General features: G+C 38.1%; 2 protein-coding genes across 2 annotated transcripts; one reads left to right on the top strand and one right to left on the bottom strand.

Moving 5' to 3' along the window:
* Window positions 1–854: 854 nt before the first annotated feature.
* On the bottom strand, window positions 855–8,449 carry LOC124645405 (syntaxin-6). Its single transcript, XM_047185211.1, has 6 exons — window positions 8,262–8,449; window positions 4,923–5,092; window positions 2,713–2,807; window positions 2,259–2,569; window positions 1,861–1,955; window positions 855–1,069 (listed from the first exon to the last, which is right to left on the bottom strand). The coding sequence occupies exons 1-6, from the start codon at window positions 8,294–8,296 to the stop codon at window positions 993–995; spliced, it is 783 nt and encodes a 260-aa protein (XP_047041167.1). The 5' UTR covers window positions 8,297–8,449; the 3' UTR covers window positions 855–992.
* Window positions 8,450–9,827: 1,378 nt separating this feature from the next.
* Window positions 9,828–25,415, top strand: LOC124645023 (exosome component 10). Its single transcript, XM_047184757.1, has 14 exons — window positions 9,828–10,010; window positions 12,902–13,083; window positions 14,068–14,248; window positions 15,072–15,244; window positions 15,995–16,212; window positions 16,408–16,529; window positions 16,756–16,919; window positions 20,990–21,167; window positions 21,557–21,705; window positions 22,000–22,138; window positions 22,938–23,065; window positions 23,282–23,396; window positions 24,469–24,546; window positions 24,967–25,415. Exons 1-14 carry the CDS (start codon window positions 9,939–9,941, stop codon window positions 25,360–25,362), a joined length of 2,295 nt encoding a protein of 764 aa, XP_047040713.1. The 5' UTR covers window positions 9,828–9,938; the 3' UTR covers window positions 25,363–25,415.
* Window positions 25,416–25,509: the final 94 nt, after the last annotated feature.

Here is a 25,509-nt window from a genome sequence, read left to right as displayed (position 1 = left end):
CGTACGATACCGACAAGTGGACGCTTAGCTTTAATGCTATATTTTTACAGGTACACGAAGGAGTGTTATGGCGATAGATCAAAGTGTCAGAAAATAGTTTTGTTTGTGTTCAAGGCAGTCCTAGAGTAAGTAATCTTCTTTTCAATGTATTTGGAACATAATATTTCTGGAATGTCTACTTTTTATACAGGGTTACTTGTAAGTAGACCGCATTCTTTCATGAGGTGATAGTATAGGTCAATACGGACAAATTTGACCACGTCATACACTGGGTAAAAGTTAACCCGTTTCAAGATAATGGAATTTCAAGGTCAGTCGTCTAGGTACACGTATAAATTTTTATTATTAGTCAAAAGTCTCGTTTTTGTGGATTTTGTGTGTTTATGGATAGAAGATGAATCACTTCATAATAACAAACCATAATACTGTACAAATCACAGAGGAAATTATAGTGAACAGCAATTACTTTTTTAGTAGCTATTTTCTCAAAAATATGACTCTTCATTTTTTTGTGCAGAATACTTAAAAAACATCTACATTTATCTAGCTATCCAAAAGGCACAAAACACACACAAATTCACAAAAACGAGACTTTTAACTAATAATAAAAATTTATACGTGTACCTAGACGACTTGTTAAGAAAAGATCTTGAAATTCGATTATCTTGAAACGGGTTAACTGTATCCCATGGTCAAATTTGTCCGTATTGACCTATACTATCACCTCATGAAAGGATGCGGTCTACTTACCAGTAACCCTGTATATCCAACGCGCATACATTCTTTAATCTAGAAATATTCCGCAAGCAACATAGATAATATTACAAAAACAAATTAGTTACAATCCTAACGATAGTATCTACATTAATGACAGAATAGATTGTAAAGTAGGTACCTATGAAGTTATCATACAAGAATATAAATATCACTTATTAGAACTATGAACATGATTTATTTAACATTTACACAAACAAAACAACTCGGGGACCAATTCAAATTATAACAAATAGTATTAATATTATCATTAGAAGGCCTACCAGGATTCCTATTGCCAGCCACTGGCGTCGATCTGAAACGATAAATACAGCTGGGTCAAGATTATGTACATACATACCAAAGTTTGTTTGTTACAATGGTACATATCGACTCCAAGCAAGCAATACCTCCTATCTGACATTTTTGTTTCAAAAAACCAAAAAACTTGTATCTACCATAAACTACCTTTAGATTCAAAATAAAAACAAAAAACTTTATTAATCAATACTATGCTTAGAAAAAGAAAACTTGGATTTTCAGTATCTCATTATACCTTCCTCGGAATAAGGATTTTATTAAGTTTTATTGTTCCCCTTTAAAATCCACCCGGAGTCAGATAGGAGGTATTGCTTGCTTGCAGTCGATATGCAATTTTATAACCGCAAGCCTCGTAGGTGCGGTTAAGAGTCTTATTACACCACTAGCATATTCAGACATTTTGCACCAATAGGATATGCATGCTTTTAATGTTCTATAAATTAGTCACAACGTAAAGGTATACTCTAAACTACTTAAATTTTCGCGAAGCACGTTATGAAATGTGGGTTATCGCCATTTCGAATACTAATAATGTAAAACCACTAGAAAAACACGCTTTTATAAATGCACGTAAAAATCATAGCAAGACTTTTCTAACACGTGTAAACATAGCTGGGATACATGAAGTTCCAGTTCATATTATTATCTTCCGGCTCCGTCATCAGATTAGTTTTACATTTACTGTACTTTCATCAGAACTACATACAGTTGGCAATGTTCATGACCTTGGAAGACGACTTTTAGGTTGAAGCTTGTTAAAAAACAACATGAAAAAATAAAACTTACCATTATTCATATGAAGCACCTTAGCCACTTTCTTTAACGTGGAGTCTAGTTTCGAATCGGCATTTTCGAGTTCCGTATTTAGGTCATCTAACATCCTGTAACGTAAAAACATACTTAGGTACAATCTTAAATAACCTACCCACCACAAAAAAAAATATGTGGTTTTCGTTATAATCAATTATCACGGATATCAACAATATTATTTGTATGTATTATTAATTTAGGTACGACATACCTAAATTACCCAAGGAATAGCATAAAGTTACACCTACAAGACAGTCACACTTCTAAATTTCAACGTTTTTATTTTAACATTAGCGGTCGCCCGCCATTTCGCACGCGACTACATAAATTAGTAAAGACGGACGAAGACAGCATAAAAAGAATATAATACTTACACAGCCTGTTCGTCGAGTTCAATCCCAATCTGCTTGGAAACGGTTTTCAAGGAGCCGACCGAGTGGCTGATGACTTGCAGCTGGTCATTCTGGATGGAGAGCATCTTATCTTGCATCGACATGATGTCGCTGTCGTAGTCGAACCTGTCGGGGCTGTCCGTCTGGTTGGCGAGTTTCGAATACTTGGAGTACTTCGGCGTGGCCGTCCAAACATTGTTCATGTGTATCGGGCTCTCCTCGCCCAGCAACGGCTCGCGAGCCGTGCTGTCTTTGTCCCGATTCCTGTTGAGGCTCATTTTGCTCTTCATCACCTTTAACAGAAACATTTTTTAGTATATAGTAGGTAATTCCTTCTTGACAACACTGTAGGACTGACTTGAGTGACTTGATCTGTGATCACTTCAATACTGACAAGAAATATAAAAGAGGTACCCGCAATAGTAAAATATTTTACCTTAACTTCTTGTTTCGTAGCTTCTATAAAACTTCGTCGTTCGGATATTTCTTTGTTGTCAATTTTAAACTTTGACGAATTCTTTTCTACGATACTTAAAAATTATGTTAAGGAAAGCATGGTAGGAAAACAGAAATAGGGTTGTTTCCAATTTTCGAAAATCTATTTAAATAGCTTCCAAATAATTTAAAGATCACCCCTCCTATGATTTTGCGTCTTATATCTCTTTACTTTTTATGTATTCGATTTTTTTCTATTTTACACGCTTTTTATTAGTTTCTTCAAACATTGCCCAGAAAACGCTCGATCACGTGACTGTGAAGGCTGATTTACATTGAGTCAGTAACTGACGTCAGTGTAGGCGCCGAAAACTGACGCGTGCTATTTACACGAAGTCAGTGTAGTGTCAGTGTTTCGTCAGTAGTACTGTGCTGACTTCAAATCAATTTACACGATGGCAGTGCCGGGTCAGCACTGACTTGTCAGTGGACTGACGTCAGTTACTGACTCAATGTAAATCAGCCATGACGTCAGAGTATACTATGTGTTCCTTTACACTTTGCACATCTAAAGGGAAGAAACTAATTAGAATGAAGTCATTGATTTTTAAATTCTAATAATGTATTCTTATGATATAGATACAAAAACAAACATTTTAAACATTTACATTATTTTTAAACATTGGGCACAAAAAAAAATACCTGTAATGTTTTGAGTTGTGTACGCGGTAAAATAAAACTGTGCAAAGGAACGTAAAGTTTGTGTTTGTTATTGAGGTTATATTTGTGTCATCTTGGTTATTAGCAAAGAATTGAGCCACAAAAAAACTGTCATCTTTCATAAATCCTTTCTCCATAATTCTTTTCTAACTTTCTTTCGCTCAAATACAAATAAAAATTAAAGAAAACATCACATTAATTCTCAGTTTATACCTGTCATAGACTGTCACTATCAAATACTTGTCATTGTCAATGTAAAGTGACGACATCGGACTCGATTCGCCGTTTTCAAGGGCATGACGTAATAGACGATAAATTTAAAGGAGATGGCCAAATTTTCATAGTAAAAAAAACCAGAATGGGTTCATTATGATGATAGACCTTTGATGGTGCCAAAAAATCTAGTCTGTAATCCATGGGGTATAGGAGCTATATCATATTTTCACAAAAATTGGTTATGTTGAATTTATGTTGATTTTAAAGATTATTTGCATAAAGGACCATAAAAAACATGGTATACTAACGTTATACATGCGAAGAATAACATCACCATAGTTACAGAGTTTGCCTGGTAATCAAAACGTCTTGAGTTTGAGTTTTGACCCCCACCCATTGCACTATTGACATGAACCACTCCAGATACCTACGACTAAGTACCGACCTTACCTACTTGAAGAGGTTTCCCTGTTATGTGTAAACTTCTGAACTGGCAAAGGTTAATTAAAAAAAAAACTTAAAAGTAAAAAAAAAGTTTTTTTTTTTAGCTTTTTAATCACTATTCACATTAGTGAAAAGTTCTCGTCAATGCGAATAATATAAGCCCAAACACGAGGTAGTTAATATTTACCATTGCCGAGTTCCCTTGACCTTCTCTCTTCTCCATCGTCAGGTCAGCTCTAAACCATCACTCGTGTATAGTGCTATAATAACAGACATATGTACACCTGAGTGTAAAGTTTTTACCCTATGCGCAACTTTTAATGAACTGCAAACAGAAAAGTTAAGCTTTTGTATGTACTAAAATCTTCTTGGAAAAAACCTTGTAAAAAGAGAACCCCATGGTTTTTAGATGATATGAAATACTTTTTGTAATCTACACATTATACTGAATCCAACCATACATACGAAGTTTCTGTCGACTCTGGGTTTTTTTTTGGCCATCTCCTTTCATAAATTATTTAAAAATTATGTGGTCAGTTATTATTAATACCTATAATATAGCTTATCGTGTTTCTAGTTTTGTAAACATTCGGTGCATATACAAATTTTTAATTGACTGAATACTAGGAAACAACCCTATTGGCATCAAAAATCGATCAAGGCCTTGATGAATTTAACACAATCGAACAATAATTATTTATAATGAAAATCTGTTTACTTCGTAGATCGAATGTGATAATTCGAAGTAAGCAATTGTATTAAGAAAACTGGCATCTAATATGCACGATTGATTAATTTGGGCTTAAACATGTAAAAAATTAAAAAGGATATTAATAGTATCTTCCAAATCTTCTAAGTCCCATTCGATGCTACGGAGTGCATTCCTGAGCTCCGTCGAAGTCCATTCCACCTCAGGACTGTTGGGTACGGAAGGTGCCTTGGAGATTTCTTGCCACCTGAGGTATAGTCCACGGGTCTTGTTCAATGCTTTGAACACCTCACTGCGAGTTTAAGGGTGTTTTGATTAGACTAATATTGGTACCTATTCTTTTCATAGTTATACGGTAAAATGCTACTACATTTGTGCATATATTATGTAACTGCTCAGCATCAAATATTTATTGCGATCATTAGTAGATACACAGGGTGTTGTGAAAGTTAAGGGACATACAATTAGATACCTATGGCATATCTGCATAATGCTGCATCTCGTAGGGGAGACCGATTTACTTTTTTTAGGATATCGCAAGACAAGATAAAAACTTCAGGTATGTTAGTAGGTAATTGGACTTATATCCGAAAGGAGCTGATTGAAAGGCCAAAGAGCCACAAATTAAGTCCCCTTTATGTATGGAAAAAGTTCAGTAAGGTAAGGTTTTTATCGTGCCTTTTGATGTAAGTAATCAAAAGTTAGTGAATCTGTCTATCTAATAAAGTGTGTTAAAAAGATAAATCTTCGCTTAACTTTAGTTGTGATTGCTTTGAACCGACTTTCGAATAAACTTTTCTAATAACCAACTTCTTTGTCTACCTTGGAGCACTAATAAGAGCTAGGAGTATAGAAATATGCTATAAAAGTTCAAGCAAAATCAAGATTTAATGCATTCATTCCACTAATAAGTACCTACCTACCTATCGATTGATACACTACCCCCTGAAATGATATACAACTCAAACGCAAATAGGAACAACTGCCTATTTAGGTCAAAGCTGTCTGGTTATTGCAGGAACATTTAGGTCAACCGAGCTCACTTCAAATATGTATTCAGGGTATGTTTTAAGCTGTGGCATATTCCATCATCGTGAAAGTAAACGTAGGGCGTCATGGATAAATAATGACCGCTGGATCGATAATTGGCAATAAACTATTTTTGTCGCAGGCCATGGATGGCAGTAATTGCCAGATCAACTCAATTATCTTGAGTTTGCCTTCGTCGTACTAACTGTACTGGCCCTGATTGTATGACCTTGATAAAAATTGGTTTATGTATCAATTTGCTGTACATTGGGGCTAAGAAAATATGGTTAATGCAAAGGTAATCCTACTAGAATGCATGGTTGTCCTTTTTTTAGAAACTTTTGAAGGAATTTTGATTAAACTTGGTAGTATTGTAGACTACACAGCAATATTTACATATGTATATCTAGTTACTTTTATATAATTTAAAATTTCTCTTAGAAACCGAAGTTAATCAAGACCTAATTACTTAAGAAATTTTATAAATAGGAAAGATAATTAACTTTTACTTCAAATAGGACTTTACAAGTTCATATGAAAAGATATCAACTGCATGCTCCAAGAAATACTTCAGTTTGACCTATGAATAATTTCCTAAGTAAAAAATTCATCCCATCATATTTTTTTTTTGTTCATTTTTTGTAACTTCAGTTACATCTTTGCTTTTTCCTAGAATAGTGTTACTTTGAAATTTTGATAATAATAAACAAAAAATTACATCATAACTGTACCTATCATACTGCAACATCATACTTAATTTTATTTGAATACTAGCTGATCCCGCGAACTTCGTATCGTTTAAACCTTCCCTGGACCTCTACAAACATTTTAAAACAAAAATCAGCTCAATCGGCCCAGCCGTTCTCGAGTTTTAATCAGACTAATGAACAACAATTCATTTTTATTTATATAGATTGGGAATAGACAGAATGTGGATTTGTAGATGTGAATGTAACTGCATGTTAGCAATACCTAATATATCAACTACTAATATATATTAGAGACAAAATATAGAGGAAACATTATTTGTTGTTTGTAACTTGCTCTGAAAGTACTGAACCATTCTTTGTAAATTCTTTCACTGCTGGGAAGCTACACTCTTCCCAAATTAGGTAGGCTATGGTTTATCCCAGTACAGGCACTAGTCTCCATGGGACGAGGGTGAAACAGTGAGAAACCAGCTAGTATAAACTATTGCATCTTTTGTGTTATAATAATTAATATTGTGTTGTTTTTATTATTACTGCTATTTGTCTTTTTTTATGTTTAATTTTAAAGCCTTTATAATTTTTTATTGTATGTTCTATTTTCCTGTTTAATTTTTATGTTTTGATGTTGTTGTGCATTGGCGTTATCTATATGTTTTCAGTTATTATTTGTAGTATTGTGTCCCGTCTATCGCATTAGGTTAAGATAAACCTGTAATGGTAGATAGTGGTGTAAATAAATAAATGAAAGAAGATTTACCAAAATGAAGGAGTAAGAACAAAATGCATATTCTGAGCACTGTCAGCATACCCTGGGACTCTGGGACCTAGGATAGTACTTTTCGTTATGAATATTGTATGTTGATTATTTAATTTAAAGAATAGAAGTTGTAGTTTATAGAACCTTGTCTTAAGTTGGAAACACAATAGAGTGTGACATGAGTGTGGATGATTTTTAATCAGCAGACTTGATTTTTTTATTATTTATGTATAGATTTATTTGGTTTTGATATATCTTAAACTGTTCCTCATATTTTCACCTGGCCTTGAAACTACTTTCTGCACCAAAACAACAAGGTGCCCGAGTTACTGCTTTTTACATCAGCAATCTGCCATTAAACATCTTATCATAACCAGTTCAGTGAATTCAGAGATTGTGGGGAACATACTCACAGGCAAAAAAATGGCCCCAAGCTTGTTGGGCCATAGTCAGTGCAGGGTTCTGTTACTGTGTGGGTCTACATTCACATTATAAGTAGGTAAAGATTACATATACATATGCCCGTATAATGGCATTACAGCACAATATCAAAGTATGTTGATAACACACAATAACAAGGTATCTAGGTCTCAAAAACATAGGTAGTTAAATCTCTCTTTGCAAGATCTATATTGCAATACACCATGCATCATTGAGGGCTATACACTGTATAATCACAAAGCAATTAACATATACTATCTATCATGATAGAAGTTGTTAGAGTTTTAGGTAGTATTGAACCATCCCTCCAACAGAGTAAAGGCCATCTACCACTTGTAATAAATGATAAGCTCAGCACAATGTATCATAATTCAAAATGAACCACAGCACACTTACTTACAAATTATGGGATGGGGTAATAATTACTGCAAAATCCAATGTAAAATGGCAAGTTTGAATTTAATTTAAATCCAGTAGAAGAGGTACTTTTGTAATGCTATGAAAACGTGATATCTGCTACTTACTCTTTGACGACGTAAAAGGGATCTTCTAAAGTCATGTCAAACAAGAGTAACAACGTTTATGCACAAGCTGATTCATGTGACGGACAATGTAGACACGAATACTTGCAAATAAAATTCACACAAACAGATATAAACACACAGGTGTATCCAGACGATCCTTCGCCTATCCCACAAAATATCGACAACATGATACGTACCTACTCGGTATGTATAAGTCGCTCGATGAGAACAGTATTCGCCGTCCCTTGCTAACTTATGTAAAACAGGGAGAGCTCAAGCTGCGTAACAAGTCACAGTTGCAATGCGCAATCGCACCACGATCGCCGCGACCAGTAGAGACGACTTGATGCGACATCACCCCCTCACTCCCTCAATATTTTCACAGTACGCACGCACTTTCCTCCTCTTTTTCCTCCCCAGCCTCCCTGAAAACCCCAACCCACGATGACACCCTGTTCTCTATTTATTTATATATATATTTTATAGGTATGTGTACAACCCTTTTGTCAAAAGCAACTGACGTAGAACATCAATTAAAAAATTGTCTTTGTTGCTATGTTGACCATAAAGAATTTAGCTTTAGTAAGACGTCTAAATCGACTAAATTAAAATTAATGTCACCAATACCGTACTTAAAAACAAGTTCTAAAAACCTGTCAGGCAGCTAGGCTCCGACCAACCTACATCCAGCGCTCCAGCAACAAGAGTAAGTAAGAAAATTATTCAAATTGTTAATAGACAAGTGTTACTATTGTTTAAGCTACTAAAAAGTTCCTTATCAGGCGGCAACAAAGTTCGCACCTTTGATAGTTGGGTTATGCCAGTCCTGATGTACTCCTTCGGCATACTCAAATGAACTCAAACTGAATTGGATCCCTTGGATAGGAGAGTCCTCAAACTGCTGACTGCAGAACGAATGCATCACCCAAGATCGTCGGTGGTAAGATTGTACATCTCACGGAAATGTAGAGGTCGAGGAGGTTTTTAAATGCAAAGACACTCCACAATCGTGAGGTGTGCAGTCTCAGGGAATATCTTCTCAAAAGCGACGTGGCTATGTACCGTGATATGGTAGCAGTAGACAGAGGACTCACCCGTCAGCACCATGAGAACAGAACAGCTTTTATTTTCAATAAAAAATAAAACTTACTTGTAATTTAAATGCATTAAACGGCAATTGTAAAAAAGTTTAAGGTAGTTTATTATAAAAGCGGATACCGAGCCCCAAAAATGATCCATGAACCTTATGAAGTCTGTGAGTACACACAGTTTGTGCTTATTTCTAGTGTTAATACTGTGAACATCGCTTTTTTTGGTGTAGGAGGTTTCTGTCCCTGGCACCCTAACCACCGGTACCTTGGACCCTGTGCCCACTACCGGTGGCCACCTATTTTTTATATTTTAATGTTTTTTTTATGTCTTTAAATAAATAAACGGTGATAACTTGGTAATGTTACTTTTCTCGTGAAAATGTTATATTATATTTTTCGTAAATATGTTTTACTTTTTGAGCTGTCTCTTTGAATCACTTTGAATCATCTTTGAATCTTTGAATATCTGCCGCTGGCAACACTGCTGTCAAAGCGATTAACCTGCCTGCCTGTGCCACTTTTTTAATTTAATCTATATTGCTTCCCTTGTCTTCACAGTTTAGCTATTTGTTATAAATTCAGTAAAATGAATTCTACGAATTCAGTTTTAAATCCTGAGGCTCCAGAATTTCATCCTCATTTGTCGTCGGTAACGCAGGTACGTGATTCAGCGAGTTCTTTGACTCAATGACAACAAGCATGGTGATTTTGCATGAGTACCCAAAATTATGCGTAATCTTCAGTATATTGGCAAGTAGTTGGGTTACTTGGGTACCTGCTTTAGAAAGATTTAGCGTAGTTACTTTTGCAAAAAAAGCGGACACACAATCTTAGTTTTAACGGCTTTATGTATTTCAAAAGGTTTTAATGAATTGAATTTTACTAGCATCAAAAGGGCTGCCCAAGCGTGCGTAAGAGTGTATTCTAAATTTGAATTTTGGAGGAGTGAAGAGATTAGCGGAGAAGAAACTGGTTAAGACTTGTTCTGTACTAACTCCCGGTAGAAAGTTTGTCAGCGTTTGAAAAGTTTCGGATGTGTTTTCCTAAAAACTGAAAATGCAGTTTAATTTAGTGAATAGTGTACCTTTCTGTAACATCAAAACATTCTTGTAAACTATTCACACTTCATACAATTGTCACCTGTACAACACAACTTGTCTCCTATCAGACTTTGCACATGCATGCGTGATGGTACTATGATACTTGACGCTACTTGACTAGACATTCTTCAAAATATTGTTGAATTTGGTTTAAATTTAGTATCATAATCATTCTTTGTGTTAAGACATGTGTACGATTAGTTTTTACAATGGTTGAAGGGATCTGATAGCAATAATATTAACAACAAGTGGGTACCAAACATATTTTTTTAATAATAAACCTTCCATATCTGAACACACTAATTGAAACCAGTATGAAAATAATTTCAAGTTTCAAAATCGATTCAATGGCTTATTACAAAATGTCTGTGACACCTTTATTGTGCAATAGGTTTTGTAATTCCTAAGCCCAGTAGTAGAGTATATTATTTTATGATAATCATACTCACACAGTGTGTTGTGTGTTGTGTTTTCTCTATAAAAATACTAGCTTCTGCCAGCGGTTTCACCCGCATCCCATGGGAACTACTTCCCGAACCGGGATAAAAAGTAGCCCATAGCCTTCCTCGATAAATGGGCTATCTAACACTTAAAGAAATTTTCAAATCGGACCAGTAGTTCCTGAGATTAGCGTGTTCAAACAAACAAACAAACTCTTCAGCTTTATAATATTAGTATAGACTAGGACAGCAGAAATGAAGAGGAACTAGTGAGCTAGTTACTCTTTGTTGTTCATCTAATTGTAAACCAACTCTATGGTGGTGTAAAAAAATCTGATATTCATCTACAACTAGGGCTGCCATCCGTCCGGGATTCCCTGGATTTGTCCACGTTTGGAGCCCATCCGGGGGCTGTCCGGGCGGGGTTTCAAGAAGTGTATAGGGAAAACCCACTATTTTGTTGGCCACTAGTTGGCTTATAAAGTAATATATGTTTACTTAATAAAAAAGAGTTTTTTTTGGGTTTTTGTTATTGTTTATTGCAAATTGTCCTGGGAAAAAACATGATTTGCACCAAATTCTGGATATTTTTTGATCTCTGCCTGGGTTTGGCGAAATTAGAGGTAGCAGCCCTATCTACAACACTACTAATTAACTGCTGTATACAATTTGAATCATTGTTCTTTTCAAAAATCTAGACACAAACTCAAGTATGTAGATATAGCTTCCAACACTCTTGATTATTCGAAGACGCCTGGACGGATTTTAGAAAACACCATCCCTAACCAACCCATCCCCAACAAACCATCCCTAAAATGAGTTACAAGGTATTGTAAGTGCATATTTTCTGCCCATGGTAATATGTTATTCAAATTATGACTACAATTTTACAAATACACATGTTTCTAAGGAAGTTTCAAAAACCTTGGTATATTTTTGTTTCGTTCAATGTTTTTCTTCTTTCTTAAAGACGTTGCCTGGCAATAAGATATCCTCTGTATCAAGGGTGCCTTCACATACACAAATTCCCAGTCCTGGGCAATGAAAGTAAATCTGTTGTCTCTGATGACTGAAAAAAAAATCAAATCAGCCTCGACTTCCGAAAAAGGAGGAGGTTCTCAATTCGTCGGGATCTTTTTTTTTATGAATGTTCACCGATTACTCGAAGACGACTGGACCGATTTGCAAATTTTTTTTTTTGTTTGATAGGGTATACCTTCCAGGTGGTCCCATAATCACCAAGTCAGGATCTGATGATGGAAACCCTGAGAAATCGAGGGGAACTTTCGAAAATTGTAGGCGTGCATAGGTTAAAAACTTAACAATGAGGTGTACGTCTGATAACACTATGCAACAGTGAAGGTTTGGAGACCTGATGATGGAGACGAGAGAAGGTCGAGGGAACTCGACAACTGAATATGTAAACTATCTCGTGTTTGGGCTTATATTATTTGTATTGACGAGACCTTTGCAACTGTGAAGGTTTGGAGCTGACCTGATGATGGAGACCGGAGAAGGTCGAGGGAACTCGACAGCTGAATATGTAAACTACCTCGTGTTTGGGCTTATATTATTCGTATTGATGAGAACTTTCCACAAATGCGGATAGTGACAACTATGCTTGTCACTGAAAAGCCAAAAATAAAAAACTTTTTACAAAAAAATAAAACCGAAAATAAAACAGTCTCCCAAAAACACTGAAAAGCAAAAAAAACTATTCTTAGGTGCATCCGCCTAGAAGTCGGTGGCGTATAAACTCAGGAACATCCATTAGACACTGACTTCTAGGCGGATGCACCTAAGAATAGTTTTTTTTTTTGTAAAAAGTATTTTTCTATCTGAACTTTCCTATTCTGCAAAGGTCTAATTTTTATGCTTGATCCAAATATAATGTAAGGACAATTTTCTATACAATTATTTCTATTTAATGAATGCAGTCATAAAACCAGGTACATATTAGTTATATCCAAAGTCAAAACTGTGTAATTAATAATGTTAAATGTTTTCAGGGTGGTTATGTAAAGGTAAACAAATCAATCAAATCATCTAACACCTTGCCAGCTGGAACCTCATATGGTATCTTCAAAACATTTACTGATTTTAATGTTGTAACATGTCAATTAAGTGAAAATGTAGTTCTGCAATCGAACCAAATAATAGCATCTGAGCTACCAGCTGTGAAGTTAAAACGGTAAGTTCTTGGGGTTTTTCCTTCAATTTTATTACCAACGATTCGTATAGATTTAACAACTTTATACTGTTACTAGCTTCCGCCAGCGGCTTCGCCCGCGTGGTGTGTTGATAAAAAGTAGCCTATGTGTTAATCCAGGGTATCACCTATCTACATACCAAATTTCAATCAAATCGGTCCAGCGGTTTTTGCGTGATTGAATAACAAACATGCGTCACCGTAAACATACATCATCACATCATCATCACATACATTCTCACAAACTTTCACATTTATAATATATAAGTAGGATTTATAATATAAGTAGGAAGTAGGATTGATTCTTAATACCATGTGATTTCGTATCGTTAATTACTACTGATGAAAGTAATTTGTTACTAATTATAAATGTTATTTGCGAATTTCTTCAATCAATAAACATGTTCCTTGATGCTAATTTTCGTCTCACTCACGCTATATGTATATTGTTTATAAATAATGACTTTATAATTGAAATCATTATTTTCGTGTAGTTGTTAGTTATGCATTTCAGAAGCAAATTATTCAGTTTTTTATGACTTTCACTTATGCTGTTTATAGAACTACGCTAGCGTATTTCGTAAACATTTGTACACGCGTTACGCGGCCTGGCGAAGGACAAATACAAAACCGTTTAACGTTGTTCTTTATATAATGTTTAAAATTTGTAATCTGCATTTGCGTGTTTTGACGCTACATAATAACCGAAGATAAATGATAGATAACATGAAGGTGAAATGATATTTATCTATCAAAAAAAATTGTATTGTTTACTTGTTTTTTACACTTTGAATAGCCTTATAGAGTTTTTTTTTATAACACTAAGAAAAAGATAGTTTAGATGTAATATCCAATGACTTGACATCTATTGCGAGTCTTAAGCTGACAAAGATGTATGTAGTATAAGTGGGGCTAACTCGTAAACCGATTATTAGTTGGCGTTAATTATCATCTGTTATGTTATAGCAATGAAGCCGAAGGGAACACGGAGAAAATTGTTGACGTTAACGACAGCATCTTGGACAGGATCAACATAAACATTGATGCTTCGAGTCGCGTAAACAAAACGAGTGACACACTTACAAATGGCGTAGAGGCTAGAACAAATGCTCGGTGGAGTTCCTCTCCTGTCATTGCGAAAATACAGGTTCGTGGTTTAGGGAATCGCGGTTAGTAAGAAATTAAAAAAGTTAATATAGATTTAGTTTTTTTTTTTTAAGATAATGTAAATAAATACTCTTTACACTAAAAAAAAAGCTTATTATAAAATTCGAAACTATGGCCCTAACCCATCTGCTTGTGTGGCTTCCCTGGCAATAATTTTTAGCGTTTCATATTTTTATAGATTTGCAGTTTTGACTTTGAATCCCTAATTGAGGTTTGCCTCTTCTTTTTGTTGTATTTTGGTTTACGATGAACAGGTACACATTTTATTTTATTATTTTTATTCTTAGAGATTTTTATGTAGATTTTTTATTCTTTAGTCGTAGATTAGCCGTAGCGTAGCTTTTTATTTAGATTTTTTATTTTTTAGTCGTAGACGTACGCGAAATATTTTTTTTATTACGCTTTAGCGGTGTTTTTGGCTATGATAGCGTATTCTTTTTTCATTAATACTTTTGTAACACGTAGTATAGATATGCATTTGAGAAATAAGGTCGGCCTTGAGGCGCAGGACTTGCGGATCCGACCTTGTCCTCACATTGATAAAGACGTGGATAGTACGTTACGCGCCTTAAGCCTTTCATGTGATACTTATCCTCCAATTGGACGTGCTAATGTACTGCTCAGTGTGTATTAATACACTGTACTTTTCCTGCATCGAAAATTTATAGTTGTTATTGTCCAGCAGGTGCATAATAAGTTGGCTTTGATCTCACTTCAATATTTCATTGAAAATGTCAATATCCCAAAAAGCCAGAATTTACTAATGATTTTATTTGGAAATTAAAGACAATTTATCATTCCAGGTGGGATCAGCAACATTTATAGGAGCAAAAAATATAACTCGACCTCAAATTAATTTTAAAGATACGATCGATAACTCGGAAAGTTTGTGGGTGCCCAAAATATCAGACAAACCAAATAGTATTAAACCTTTAGCGTTGACTATGTTATACAACGATGAAGGCGAAGCCATCGGGTGAGAACAGTATTTGTATGCAGATTATGATACGCGTAGATTGGTAATATAATCGATTAAATTGAATAATACGTTGGTGCACGTTGCCTCGCGCCGGAAGAGTCTGGCTGCAGCCGCAGCGTCACTATTCATATGGAACGTGGCATGTAATCGCCACTAATCTTCTCGTTAGCACTGCCATATACAGTACCTGTACACAAGTGCAGTTCAATGGCTAGCTCTATAGCCATTTAAATTCCTTGTGAAAAGATGTTCATTTATCCAATCAACAGTTGGCAATTCGTACAGAATTTACGCCTAACGGAGGGCAGATCAACAAGAGATTCCTATTTAATCGTTGCACCTTTTCAAATACCGATACTTGCATCTTGAATATTAATAACATTATCCAGAACGCTCTCATTTTGAGTATTTAATAACCTGCCCAATTTATTCCATTCCTTTAGAGTAGCCAGCTCTTAACATTAATATTCCTACAATAAGCAGTTGCTTTTCTCATTGTTAACCCCCTGACCGGTAAACGAGGCGCAATAAATTTCCTCTGCGACGTCTCGCCATAAATTAACATTGACAAGTTCAATTTTGCTTGCAGTCGAGAGTCGTCAATAAATGTCATTAAAACAATCAGTTGTGTTTATCTAGATATGCTTTTGTGGAATCTTTCATATTAGACGTTTTGTGTCGGTCCACTGCAGAGCTACACGAAATGTCTAATTTCAAGTAGCCTTTAAACAGTATCAATCCTTTCAGTTATGAACACCCATACAAAGTTGAGTTGGACTTATACCATCCGCCGACTCAGTTGATAGGGCCTGATGTTCAACCACTTCCGTTTCCCGCACCGCTGGCAGAGACAATGTTCACCTACGTGGATACTGAAGCCAAATTGGACGCCCTTGTCCAACACTTGGACACTGTCAAAGAACTCGCCATTGATTTGGAACATCATTCTTATAGAACTTACCAAGGTCAGCATTTGTAACTTCATAGTCAAAGCTCTTTATTTTGGAATTCTTTGCTATTGTAATACGAGTCATCATGACGTTATGGGTAAGGCAAATTGTCAAAATTTCTGCCGTCTAAACTACCGGCCTTCTGTAAGAACTTAACCTTGACTGAAGAATGGCCCAATTTTCAAAAAACTATGTTTTGTTTGTTTGCAGGCATTACGTGTCTAATTCAAGTCACGACGACTGAGGGTGGAGATTTTATCATAGACGCGCTCGCTGTCCGCGAGCATATTCATAAACTGAATGCTGCTTTTACTGACCCAAGGAAGATTAAAGTAAGTCTCTACAACTCCTTCGTCCTTCATTGATTGGTTTTCCACATTAAGGAAAAGTGTTTTTGAATCAATAATCCATAAATTTGCTTTGTAACTGATGATATTATGACCCTATTACATGTTGCAAAAGTAGGTCCGTCTGTCCGGATTTAATTTAAATTATTATGTGACTAGAAAAAGAAACTATTGATATTCAAAATGTACAATAGCATACAATTTGTTGCAGGTATTCCACGGTGCGGAACACGACGTGGTATGGTTGCAGCGCGACTTCGGCGTGTACCTCGTGGGTATGTTCGATACGTACCAGGCCGCGAAGGAACTCAGCCTTCAGGGGCTATCACTCAAGTACCTCCTCATGAGGTACTGTCAGATCGACGCAGATAAGAAGTGAGTATTTCTGTGTTATATCATCATTTATTTTATCACTTCTCGAATTTACTAATTATATTATGGACAAAAATATATAAAAATCCTTTCATAAAGGCTGAGCACCAACTATGAAATACATTCTACATGACTTTTCTAAAAGTCATTATAAATCTGTACTTCTTTACTAATATAATAAACAGGAAACATGTGTTGCTTGTTTGTACCCTTAAGGTTCCGAAACTACTGAACCCATTTGAAAAATTCTTTCACTGTTGGATACCTACACTATTCCCGAGAAAAATGTTATCCAGATACGGGAAGTAGTTCCCACGGGATTCGGGTGAAACCGCGTCAAATAGCTTGTTCATTAATAACAATAACTTAAGCAATCGAATCATTCCTTTCACAAAATAGTTGATTTGCTAAATATTAATAAGATATATTTATTTGTGTAAAAAGTCCTATGAATATTGTTTATCTTCTGTTGTGTGTACTCAAATTATAGATACTATTATACTAGAGAATGCCACCCTGTACGCTTTCCAAACCTGCTAGGCCCGGTAACATTCGCCGGCCCGGTGTCAATGGCCGAACCCGGTGGATCTCTAAAAGGCCACCGGGACCAGTCATCAATTCGGTATTTGACATCGAGTCAAATTCAGTACTTTTAATGAACAGTCAAAAACGGTAGCTTTCTATGTAATGTGCATGAAAATGTGAAATATGACGTCACAGGTGTTTCACATCAAGCTGTGTACTTCATCATCAGCCTATCGCAGTCCACTGCTGGACATAGGCCTCTCCAAGTGCACGCCACTGAGATCGATTTTCGGCTTCTCGCATCCAGCTCCTGCCAGCCGTCTTGCGCAAGTCATCACTCCACCGTGCCTGAGGACGTTTGCCGAGGCGCGGTCTCCACTCTAGAACTCGTTTACCCCAACGGTTATCGGTTCTTCGGCTAATATGGCCAGCCCACTGCCACTTCAGCTTGCTGATTCGATAGGCTATGTCGATGACCTTGGTTCTCTGACGGATTACCTCATTTCTGATGCGATCCCTCAGAGAAACGCCGAGCATAGCCCTTTCCATAGCCCGCTGAGCGACTTTAAACTTGTGGACCAGCCGTACCGTCAGTGTCCACGTTTCGGCTCCGTAAGTCATGACAGGTAGGACGCACTGATTAAAGACTTTTGTCTTTAGGCACTGTGGGATCGACGATGTTAGGACTCGACGTAGCTTCCCAAATGCAGCCCAACCCAACTGAATTCTCCTATTCACCTCGTCCTCAAAGTTGTTTCTACCTAACTGCAATGTCTGCCCGAGGTATACATATTTCCGAACAACTTCGAGAACGGCGCCGTGTATCGCAATCGGTTCCGGTAGAACATGTTCATTGAACATGACCTTGGTTTTGTCCAAGTTCATCCGTACGCCGATGCGTAGAGAAGATTCAGCCAGGTCGTTCAGCATCTGTTGTAGGTCCTGCAGCGTTTCCGCCATGATGACGATATCGTCAGCAAATCGCAAGTGAGAGATGTGTTCGCCATTGATGTTGATGCCGCGTCCTTTCCAGTTCAGCGTTTTGAACATATCCTCCATTGCATTAGTGAACAGTTTCGGGGAAATAACATCCCCTTGTCTCACTCCTCGATGCAACGGTATGGGCCTTGTTTGCTGATTCTGTACTTGGACGGACATTGTAGCGGCTTCGTAGAGACATCTCATCACTTGGATGTATCGCCAATCTACTTGACAACGCTGCAGGGACTCCAGAACAGACCAGATTTCAACCGAGTCAAAGGCCTTCTCATAGTCCACAAATGCTAGACACAGGGGCTGATTATACTCTTCGGTCTTCTGTATAATCTGCCGCACTGTGTGGATGTGGTCTATAGTGCCGTATCCGCTCCGAAACCCAGCCTGCTCCGGTGGTTGGAATTCGTCGAGTCTTCGCGCAAGTCGGTTCGTGATCACTCTTGAGAACAGCTTATATACGTGGCTTAGGAGGGAAATGGGTCGATAGTTCTTCAACTGGGTTTTGTCTCCCTTTTTGAAGAACAGGACGACAACACTCCTACTCCACGCCTCTGGAGTTCTCCCTTCAAACAGGACGGCATTAAAAAGCTTCTGGAGCTCCCCCAGTACGGGCTTACCTCCTGCTTTTAAAAGCTCTGTTGTAATGCCATCCTCGCCAGGGGCTTTTCCATTTTTGAGCTGTCTCAGAGCGATCTCGATTTCGCCACTGCTGACTTCTGGCAGGTCTTCGGTGAAATGGCGTGTTAATGTGGCTCTAGAATCCTCATTTCCGGGATCAGGTCGAGATGCATGCGATGCGTATAACCGGCCATAGAAATTTTCCACTTCCGAAAGGACTGCCGGCACCGAAGAAACGACTTCTCCACTTGTTGTGGTCAGCTTCGTCAAGTGGCTTCTTCCAAGAGATTGTACGAACACCTTTGACCCCCGATTCAGCTCAATTGCTCTTTCAATGTCAAGAGTATTGGAGCACCGGAGGTCGCGTCGTACGTGCTTGTTGATCTCTTGGTTTAGAGCCCGCTTAGCTGACGAAGTGACAGGCGGGTTTTCACGTCGTTTCTTCATAAGCCCTAATGTCTCTTCCGAAAGCTTCGATTTCTTGCCCTTACGCTGCATGTTACAGAATCTCGAACCTTCCTCCCTGAGGATCCGAACCACATATTCGTGGTTCTGGTTAACGTCTGTTGTGGTTTCCACGGCGGCAAATCGGTTCTCCAGATTTGACTGGAACGTTTCGGATCCTGTCATGGTTTGGAGCAGTGTTGGTCGGAGCCTGGCCTTCATCAGACGGAAACGTTCGGCCTTGAAGTTGATATTCAGAGAGCCTCGGACAAGTCGGTGATCGCTACCGGTATTAAACCTATTGATCACGGAGACGTCTCTGAATATGTGCTTCTTGTTCGTCATGATGAAGTCAATCTCATTTTTAGTCATAGTGTCGGGGCTTTGCCACGTCCACTTCCTTTGGGGCTGCTTTTTGAAAAAGGAGTTCATCAAAAAGAGCCCCTCGCGTTCAAGGAAGTTGACGAGCATTTGCCCCCTATGATTCCTGCTTCCAAATCCATGGGATCCTACTGCCGATTCGCCGCAAATCTGTACTCCCGCTTTAGCGTTAAAGTCCCCCATGACAACGGTGTAATGGGTCTTTGTAGTGAAGTGGAGGGCCCTTGATATATCATCAAACATATCCTCCACTTCATCGTCTGAATGTGTCGAGGTCGGTGCGTACACTTGCACTACCTTGAGGCTATACCTGTCGGTGAGCTTTATGATAAGGTACGCTACCCTGTTCGACACACTAGACACCTCCACAACGTTATCAGCTAGGGACTTATTAACCAGAAACCCAACGCCACCTTGGGATTGTTGGTCTCCCTCTCGGAAGTACATTAGGTGACCTGATTCGAGGGTTATGGTGTCCTCCCCCTCTCTTCGAACTTCACATAACCCTAATATGTGCCACCTAATCTTCCCAAGTTCCACCTCGAGTTGCGCCAGATGCGAGTCAAGCCGTAGCGTGCGGCCGTTGTACGTCGCAAGAGTCAGTTGTGTTTGGTGGCCTCCCGTAACCCGGAGATTCTTCGCACCCCCTGTCCCACCGTAACCACGGTCGCCACCGTGACCGGGAATAGCGGGACTGCCGGGAACTAGGGGCCGTGGCTTTTTTGTTCTGCACATTAGAGGAATATAGCCTACTGCTATCACGCTGGCCAGACGGGTTGATAGAGGGTTTTTTTCCGAGTTTTCCTTCTCTCGCACTGGTGTTCGGTGCAATTTTCTCCATTAGTCGACTTCTACGACACCCACTGGAAGAAGGGGGTAGCGACATGTGTATTCTTAAGCCGTCGCTACACGGCTAACTGCTGTGTACTTATTATCCTTAAAAGCTGTGTACTTATTATCCTTAAAAAAACAATAAAAAAATTAATATATTTTTTCGATAAATGAGTGTCATTATTTTAAGATGCTTTGCCGAATGAATATGATTAGTATTTTATTTTGGACCTAATCAAGAACCCAATTTGTATACTATACCTTACTATGTTTCGTAGATACCAGCTAGCGGACTGGCGTATCCGACCATTGCCAGCGGAGCTGATAGAGTACGCTCGCATGGACACGCACTACCTGCTGTACATATGGCGACACATGAAAGATGAACTCCTCAAAGTCGGACAGCCCCATCGACTGCACTCAGTCTTCGAAAACAGCCGACGGGTTTGTGGCTACGTAAGTGCAATTTAGTACCACTTTTATTATAAATCTAGCTGATCCCGCAGCCATTGTCGAGTTTTAGTGAAACTAACGAACAGTAATCCATTTTTATATATAAGAACTTATTACTAACATTAGGTATAAACGCGAAACTTCTTATGATTCGCATAATTTAATTATGTATAACGGTACAAGAACCATTTGCAGTTGTCATATCGCCGATTTTCCTAATGGGCTGGTTATGGTTTGGTTTTCGTTGTAGTTAAATGGTGCAACAATTTTAAGGACTGCTCAAACGTCATTCTATATTTGTCACGTTTATGTAAATATCTACGAAGGGTTTTCAAGTATTTCGAGGAAACAAGGCTTAAAATCTCCATTTAATAAATAATTTTCTGTTTCAGACGTACAATAAGGAAGTATTGACTGAAACCAGCCACATGCCCCTCTACGTGCGATCCCGGAAGTCGTTTAACTCACAGCAGATGGCGGCTTTGAAGATGCTCTACAAATGGCGAGATTCGCAGGCCCGCGAGGTCGACGAAAGTACCACGTGAGTTTACACACACCTAGTTGTTGTTACTGTACATGCTAAAGTGATCATCATCACAGCCCTATGGGACAGAAATCCGACACGTCCGGAGAAAGGTCAGGTGTAGGATGGGCGTAGGACCGACATTTATAATCACCAAATTCTAGAATTCGGGCTGATTTGTAAAAAAATCTAATACCATATAGCGATTTCGGCCCGACCTCGTAATCGAGCCCGAGACTTCGTGCACAACAATTTACAAAACCATTTTAGGTATCTACATATTATAATATAAGAAATATTGTTTCGAAACAGATATCTTCTTCCAAACCATATGCTGTTGGCTCTCGCTGAGACGCTGCCGCGTGAGGTGCAGGGCGTGAACGCCGTCTGCAACCCGATGCCGCCCTTCGTGAAACTCAACCTCATCACTATACACAGGATGCTGCTGTCGGTATGTAAACAACCCATGGAGAACAAAATTACAAGTGGAGATGTCATAACGCAAAATCTTCTATCAAAGTAGCGCGAAAAAATGCGGGTATCAAAAATGTTACTAGCTCCGCTGTTATAACCCGCTGAAATCATATAAAATCGCCAATCTATTAAGACCAATCTTTTTCTAGATTGGTTTTGATTTGACAAGGAATCTGAACGCCTCGTTAGTTTTTGTAACTGATAGTTTTGATTACGCCTACCTGCGTTACTTGACCTACAAGAAGGACTTGCCTTATGGCATCTCCGCCCATCTTCCCTTCCTCCGTAAATACAATTACTGAGGCCCAAACTCTATACTCTATTCAACTCCTACTTTATACTTATTTTTGCATGCACTGCACACTATTGTAATTAAGAATCCTCGAAGGCGCTCAGTGTGAAATAAGTCGTGTCGTCAATCATTGTTTGTTACCATCTTTCTCCCTTGCTACGTTTTATCTACAAACACGCATGTGAAAGACCCCCTGCGACAGGTGGCCTGCGCCCAACAGGGGGGCGACGAAAAGGCTGATAAAGATGATAAAACGTTTAATATTTCTGCTAACTCAATGGAGGCGCGAGTCGTTCAATCAAATGGCAGCTTCAACCAGGTGATGGCGACGTACACAATTCCGAGACTTCACACAGATATTAGTGACTTGTTTACCAAATATAATAATGTCTATCTACCATTTTATCATTAATCTCTTCACACTGGCTTCCGTCCAGGGAAGCGATAAGTTTATCTGCAAGTAATGTTTGTATGTGTTGTCCAGTGCCGCCAGTTGCCGAACGAGCCCCAACTGTACCAGATGCCGCCCAGTATCAGGAACGCGGTGAACGCGAGTGTGCAGCCAGGGACACTTCACGCCATGCACGACCTACCGCCACGCATGGACTTGTGGTAAATATCCGACACATCTACTTATGTTTAAGGATGGTCAAATGTCCAAGAAGTTGAAATATTTCGTTACGGTCTTCATCATCATAATATAAAAAATGCGATTCTACGCCGTTTTGTGTGGGCGCCCATGACTCTCGTTCTTTCTAATGTACTTCAAATTGATCAGTTGACCATTCCCTACTAAATAACTTTATATTTATACTACCTAATTTACAGTGATGAAATGCCGATAAATTTGCAAAATGCCATGGACTTACTAGACGACGATACGACTGCAGAGCCAGAGATCGAGGTCTTCTTACCGGACAACATGATATCTTATGGAACATTTGTAAGATTTATAGCATAAGGCTTGCGCAAAATCACCGGTGTCAGTTTACTGGCCTTCATATCCTTTCACAGTAATGTGAAATCAGCTTATGTAGACTAATAACCCACCTGCACGGAATAGTTCAATTGAAATTGCACTTACTCCTGCGGAAAGATCCCGCATGCTGGCTGATGACTAACACTTCTTCTTTCGTGTCTATGACATGTCACCATGTTTGACGACACAAGCTTCCGCCTCTCTACCTGCCTCGTGCCTGAAGTCGTGGTGGCCTAGTGGGTAAAGAACCAACCTCTCGAGTATGAGGGTGTGGGTTCGATTCCAGGGCAGACGAGTACCAATGCAACTTGTCAAAGTTTGTATGTACTTTCTAAGTATATCTTAGACACCAATGTCTGTCTGAAATCACCAACCCGCATTTGTTCTCCTCATCGCTGCCACTGCGGTGAGGTTGGAATCAGCGCTGCTAGCTTTTTGGGCACGCACCTAGTCCATAGCGATGAGGAGTATTTTTTAACGCTTTTTAGTGTGAAATACATCTTTCATATGTATTTTTTCATTTTTGTTGTTGTAAATAGTTAAGTAATTTAAATTAATATTTGTAAGTGCATTGCCATTGTCCAAGCTTGGTGTTTGTTTATCACTGTGTGATTGTGTTGTACGTTCTATACAGATCCAGAGGTAATGTCGTGACTATTAGATTTTTATATTGTTAAATGAAGATTTAGCAACTTGTCGCTTCATAGTTATTTGTGTTATTGCAACTGTTTTTATTGTTGTTGTTGTCTGAATGTAACACTATGACTGGTAAGTCTAAGGGCGCTTTCAACTTAAGCTCCATGCGGCAACAGTGCGGCGCCGGTACGTCTAACGCTTGGCAACAGGGCTGTTGCCGCACGGAGCTTCTTGTATAAACAAAGAGGAACGTCCGTACGCCGTACGTCTAACGCACTGCTTCGGCACCGCAGCCGGCCGTCAAGAAACGCATAAGTTGAAAGCGCACTAAGTAATAGGTATAGTTTCTATTATGCGCTACGATTGTGACGTAATGTTTAACGATATTGTTTTGTTTCAGATTTCGGACTTGAACGCTGAGGCTAAAGTGTTTATTCCACCTTACGACAGATATAGAAAATATCGTTCCATTGCTCAGGTATTACTCAGTTTGTTTGCTACAATTTATAGGTTGGCTGTCAAAAATACTTCTTTTCTGACCATCATTCAAATTTTTCATTTACTGTATCAGGTGTGGTTACAGTTACAACTACATTTGTGCTAGAAGTATGTTTTGAATAGTTGTCAGCAGCTATGTAATAATATTATCTACGTCTACACGTATCACTCTTGCCAACCACGCAAGGTAGCTTGACTGGCCTATAAGTGGGAAACGAATCAGTGTTATGTTTTATTCCTTGTTCAAGATGCTATCATTTGGCTGGCTCACAATTATCATAAAAATGTATTTTTTGACACTATATAAAATCTTCTGTATATTTACTGTGGAAGCACATTGCTTCTTATCTATTTCATTCTTATCTTTAAAAAGTTTACTGATCTGTCATTGTTTTTACAGCTGGAGGAAATCAAAGAATTCAAAGAAAAAGAAGCGAAAATTGCAGCTATCAGCAAGGGTAACGAGTTGATTAAATCAGAAGTCCTTGTTAAATTACAACAAGCGACTAATCAGATTGAAAATGAAGAGAAGAATAATATCAAAACGCATATAAAAAGCGAAGAGGTCACACAAGATGACGACGAATTAATAATAACGCAACAACGCAAAAGAAAAATATCTGCCGTTAGAGTGGGTACTGATGTTAAACAGGAAATCGCCTGCGTTAAGAAGAATGATTCTACCGTAAAACCTTTCTCATATAAAAATGTTGATTATAAAAAGTTGTACAATCAGACCAACAAAGATCATAAATATAAACAACCCAAAATTAAGTTTAAAAAGTATAAAAACTGATTTATTATTTGTTAAGCGAAAATTAATATGATTATATAGTTCGTTTTGTCAAATTCGGTGGTTTTATTTATGCCTGTTTCATTGTTTCCAATATTTATCCTACCATTCGGAAAGGTGAATGGAGTTCGTATCTAAGCAACAACCGCA

This window comes from Helicoverpa zea, chromosome 31 (assembly GCF_022581195.2).
Source record: "Helicoverpa zea isolate HzStark_Cry1AcR chromosome 31, ilHelZeax1.1, whole genome shotgun sequence".
Lineage (NCBI taxonomy): Eukaryota > Metazoa > Arthropoda > Insecta > Lepidoptera > Noctuidae > Helicoverpa > Helicoverpa zea.
Note: the sequence above shows the minus strand (reverse complement) of the source record. Positions and strands in the feature narration are given on the sequence as shown.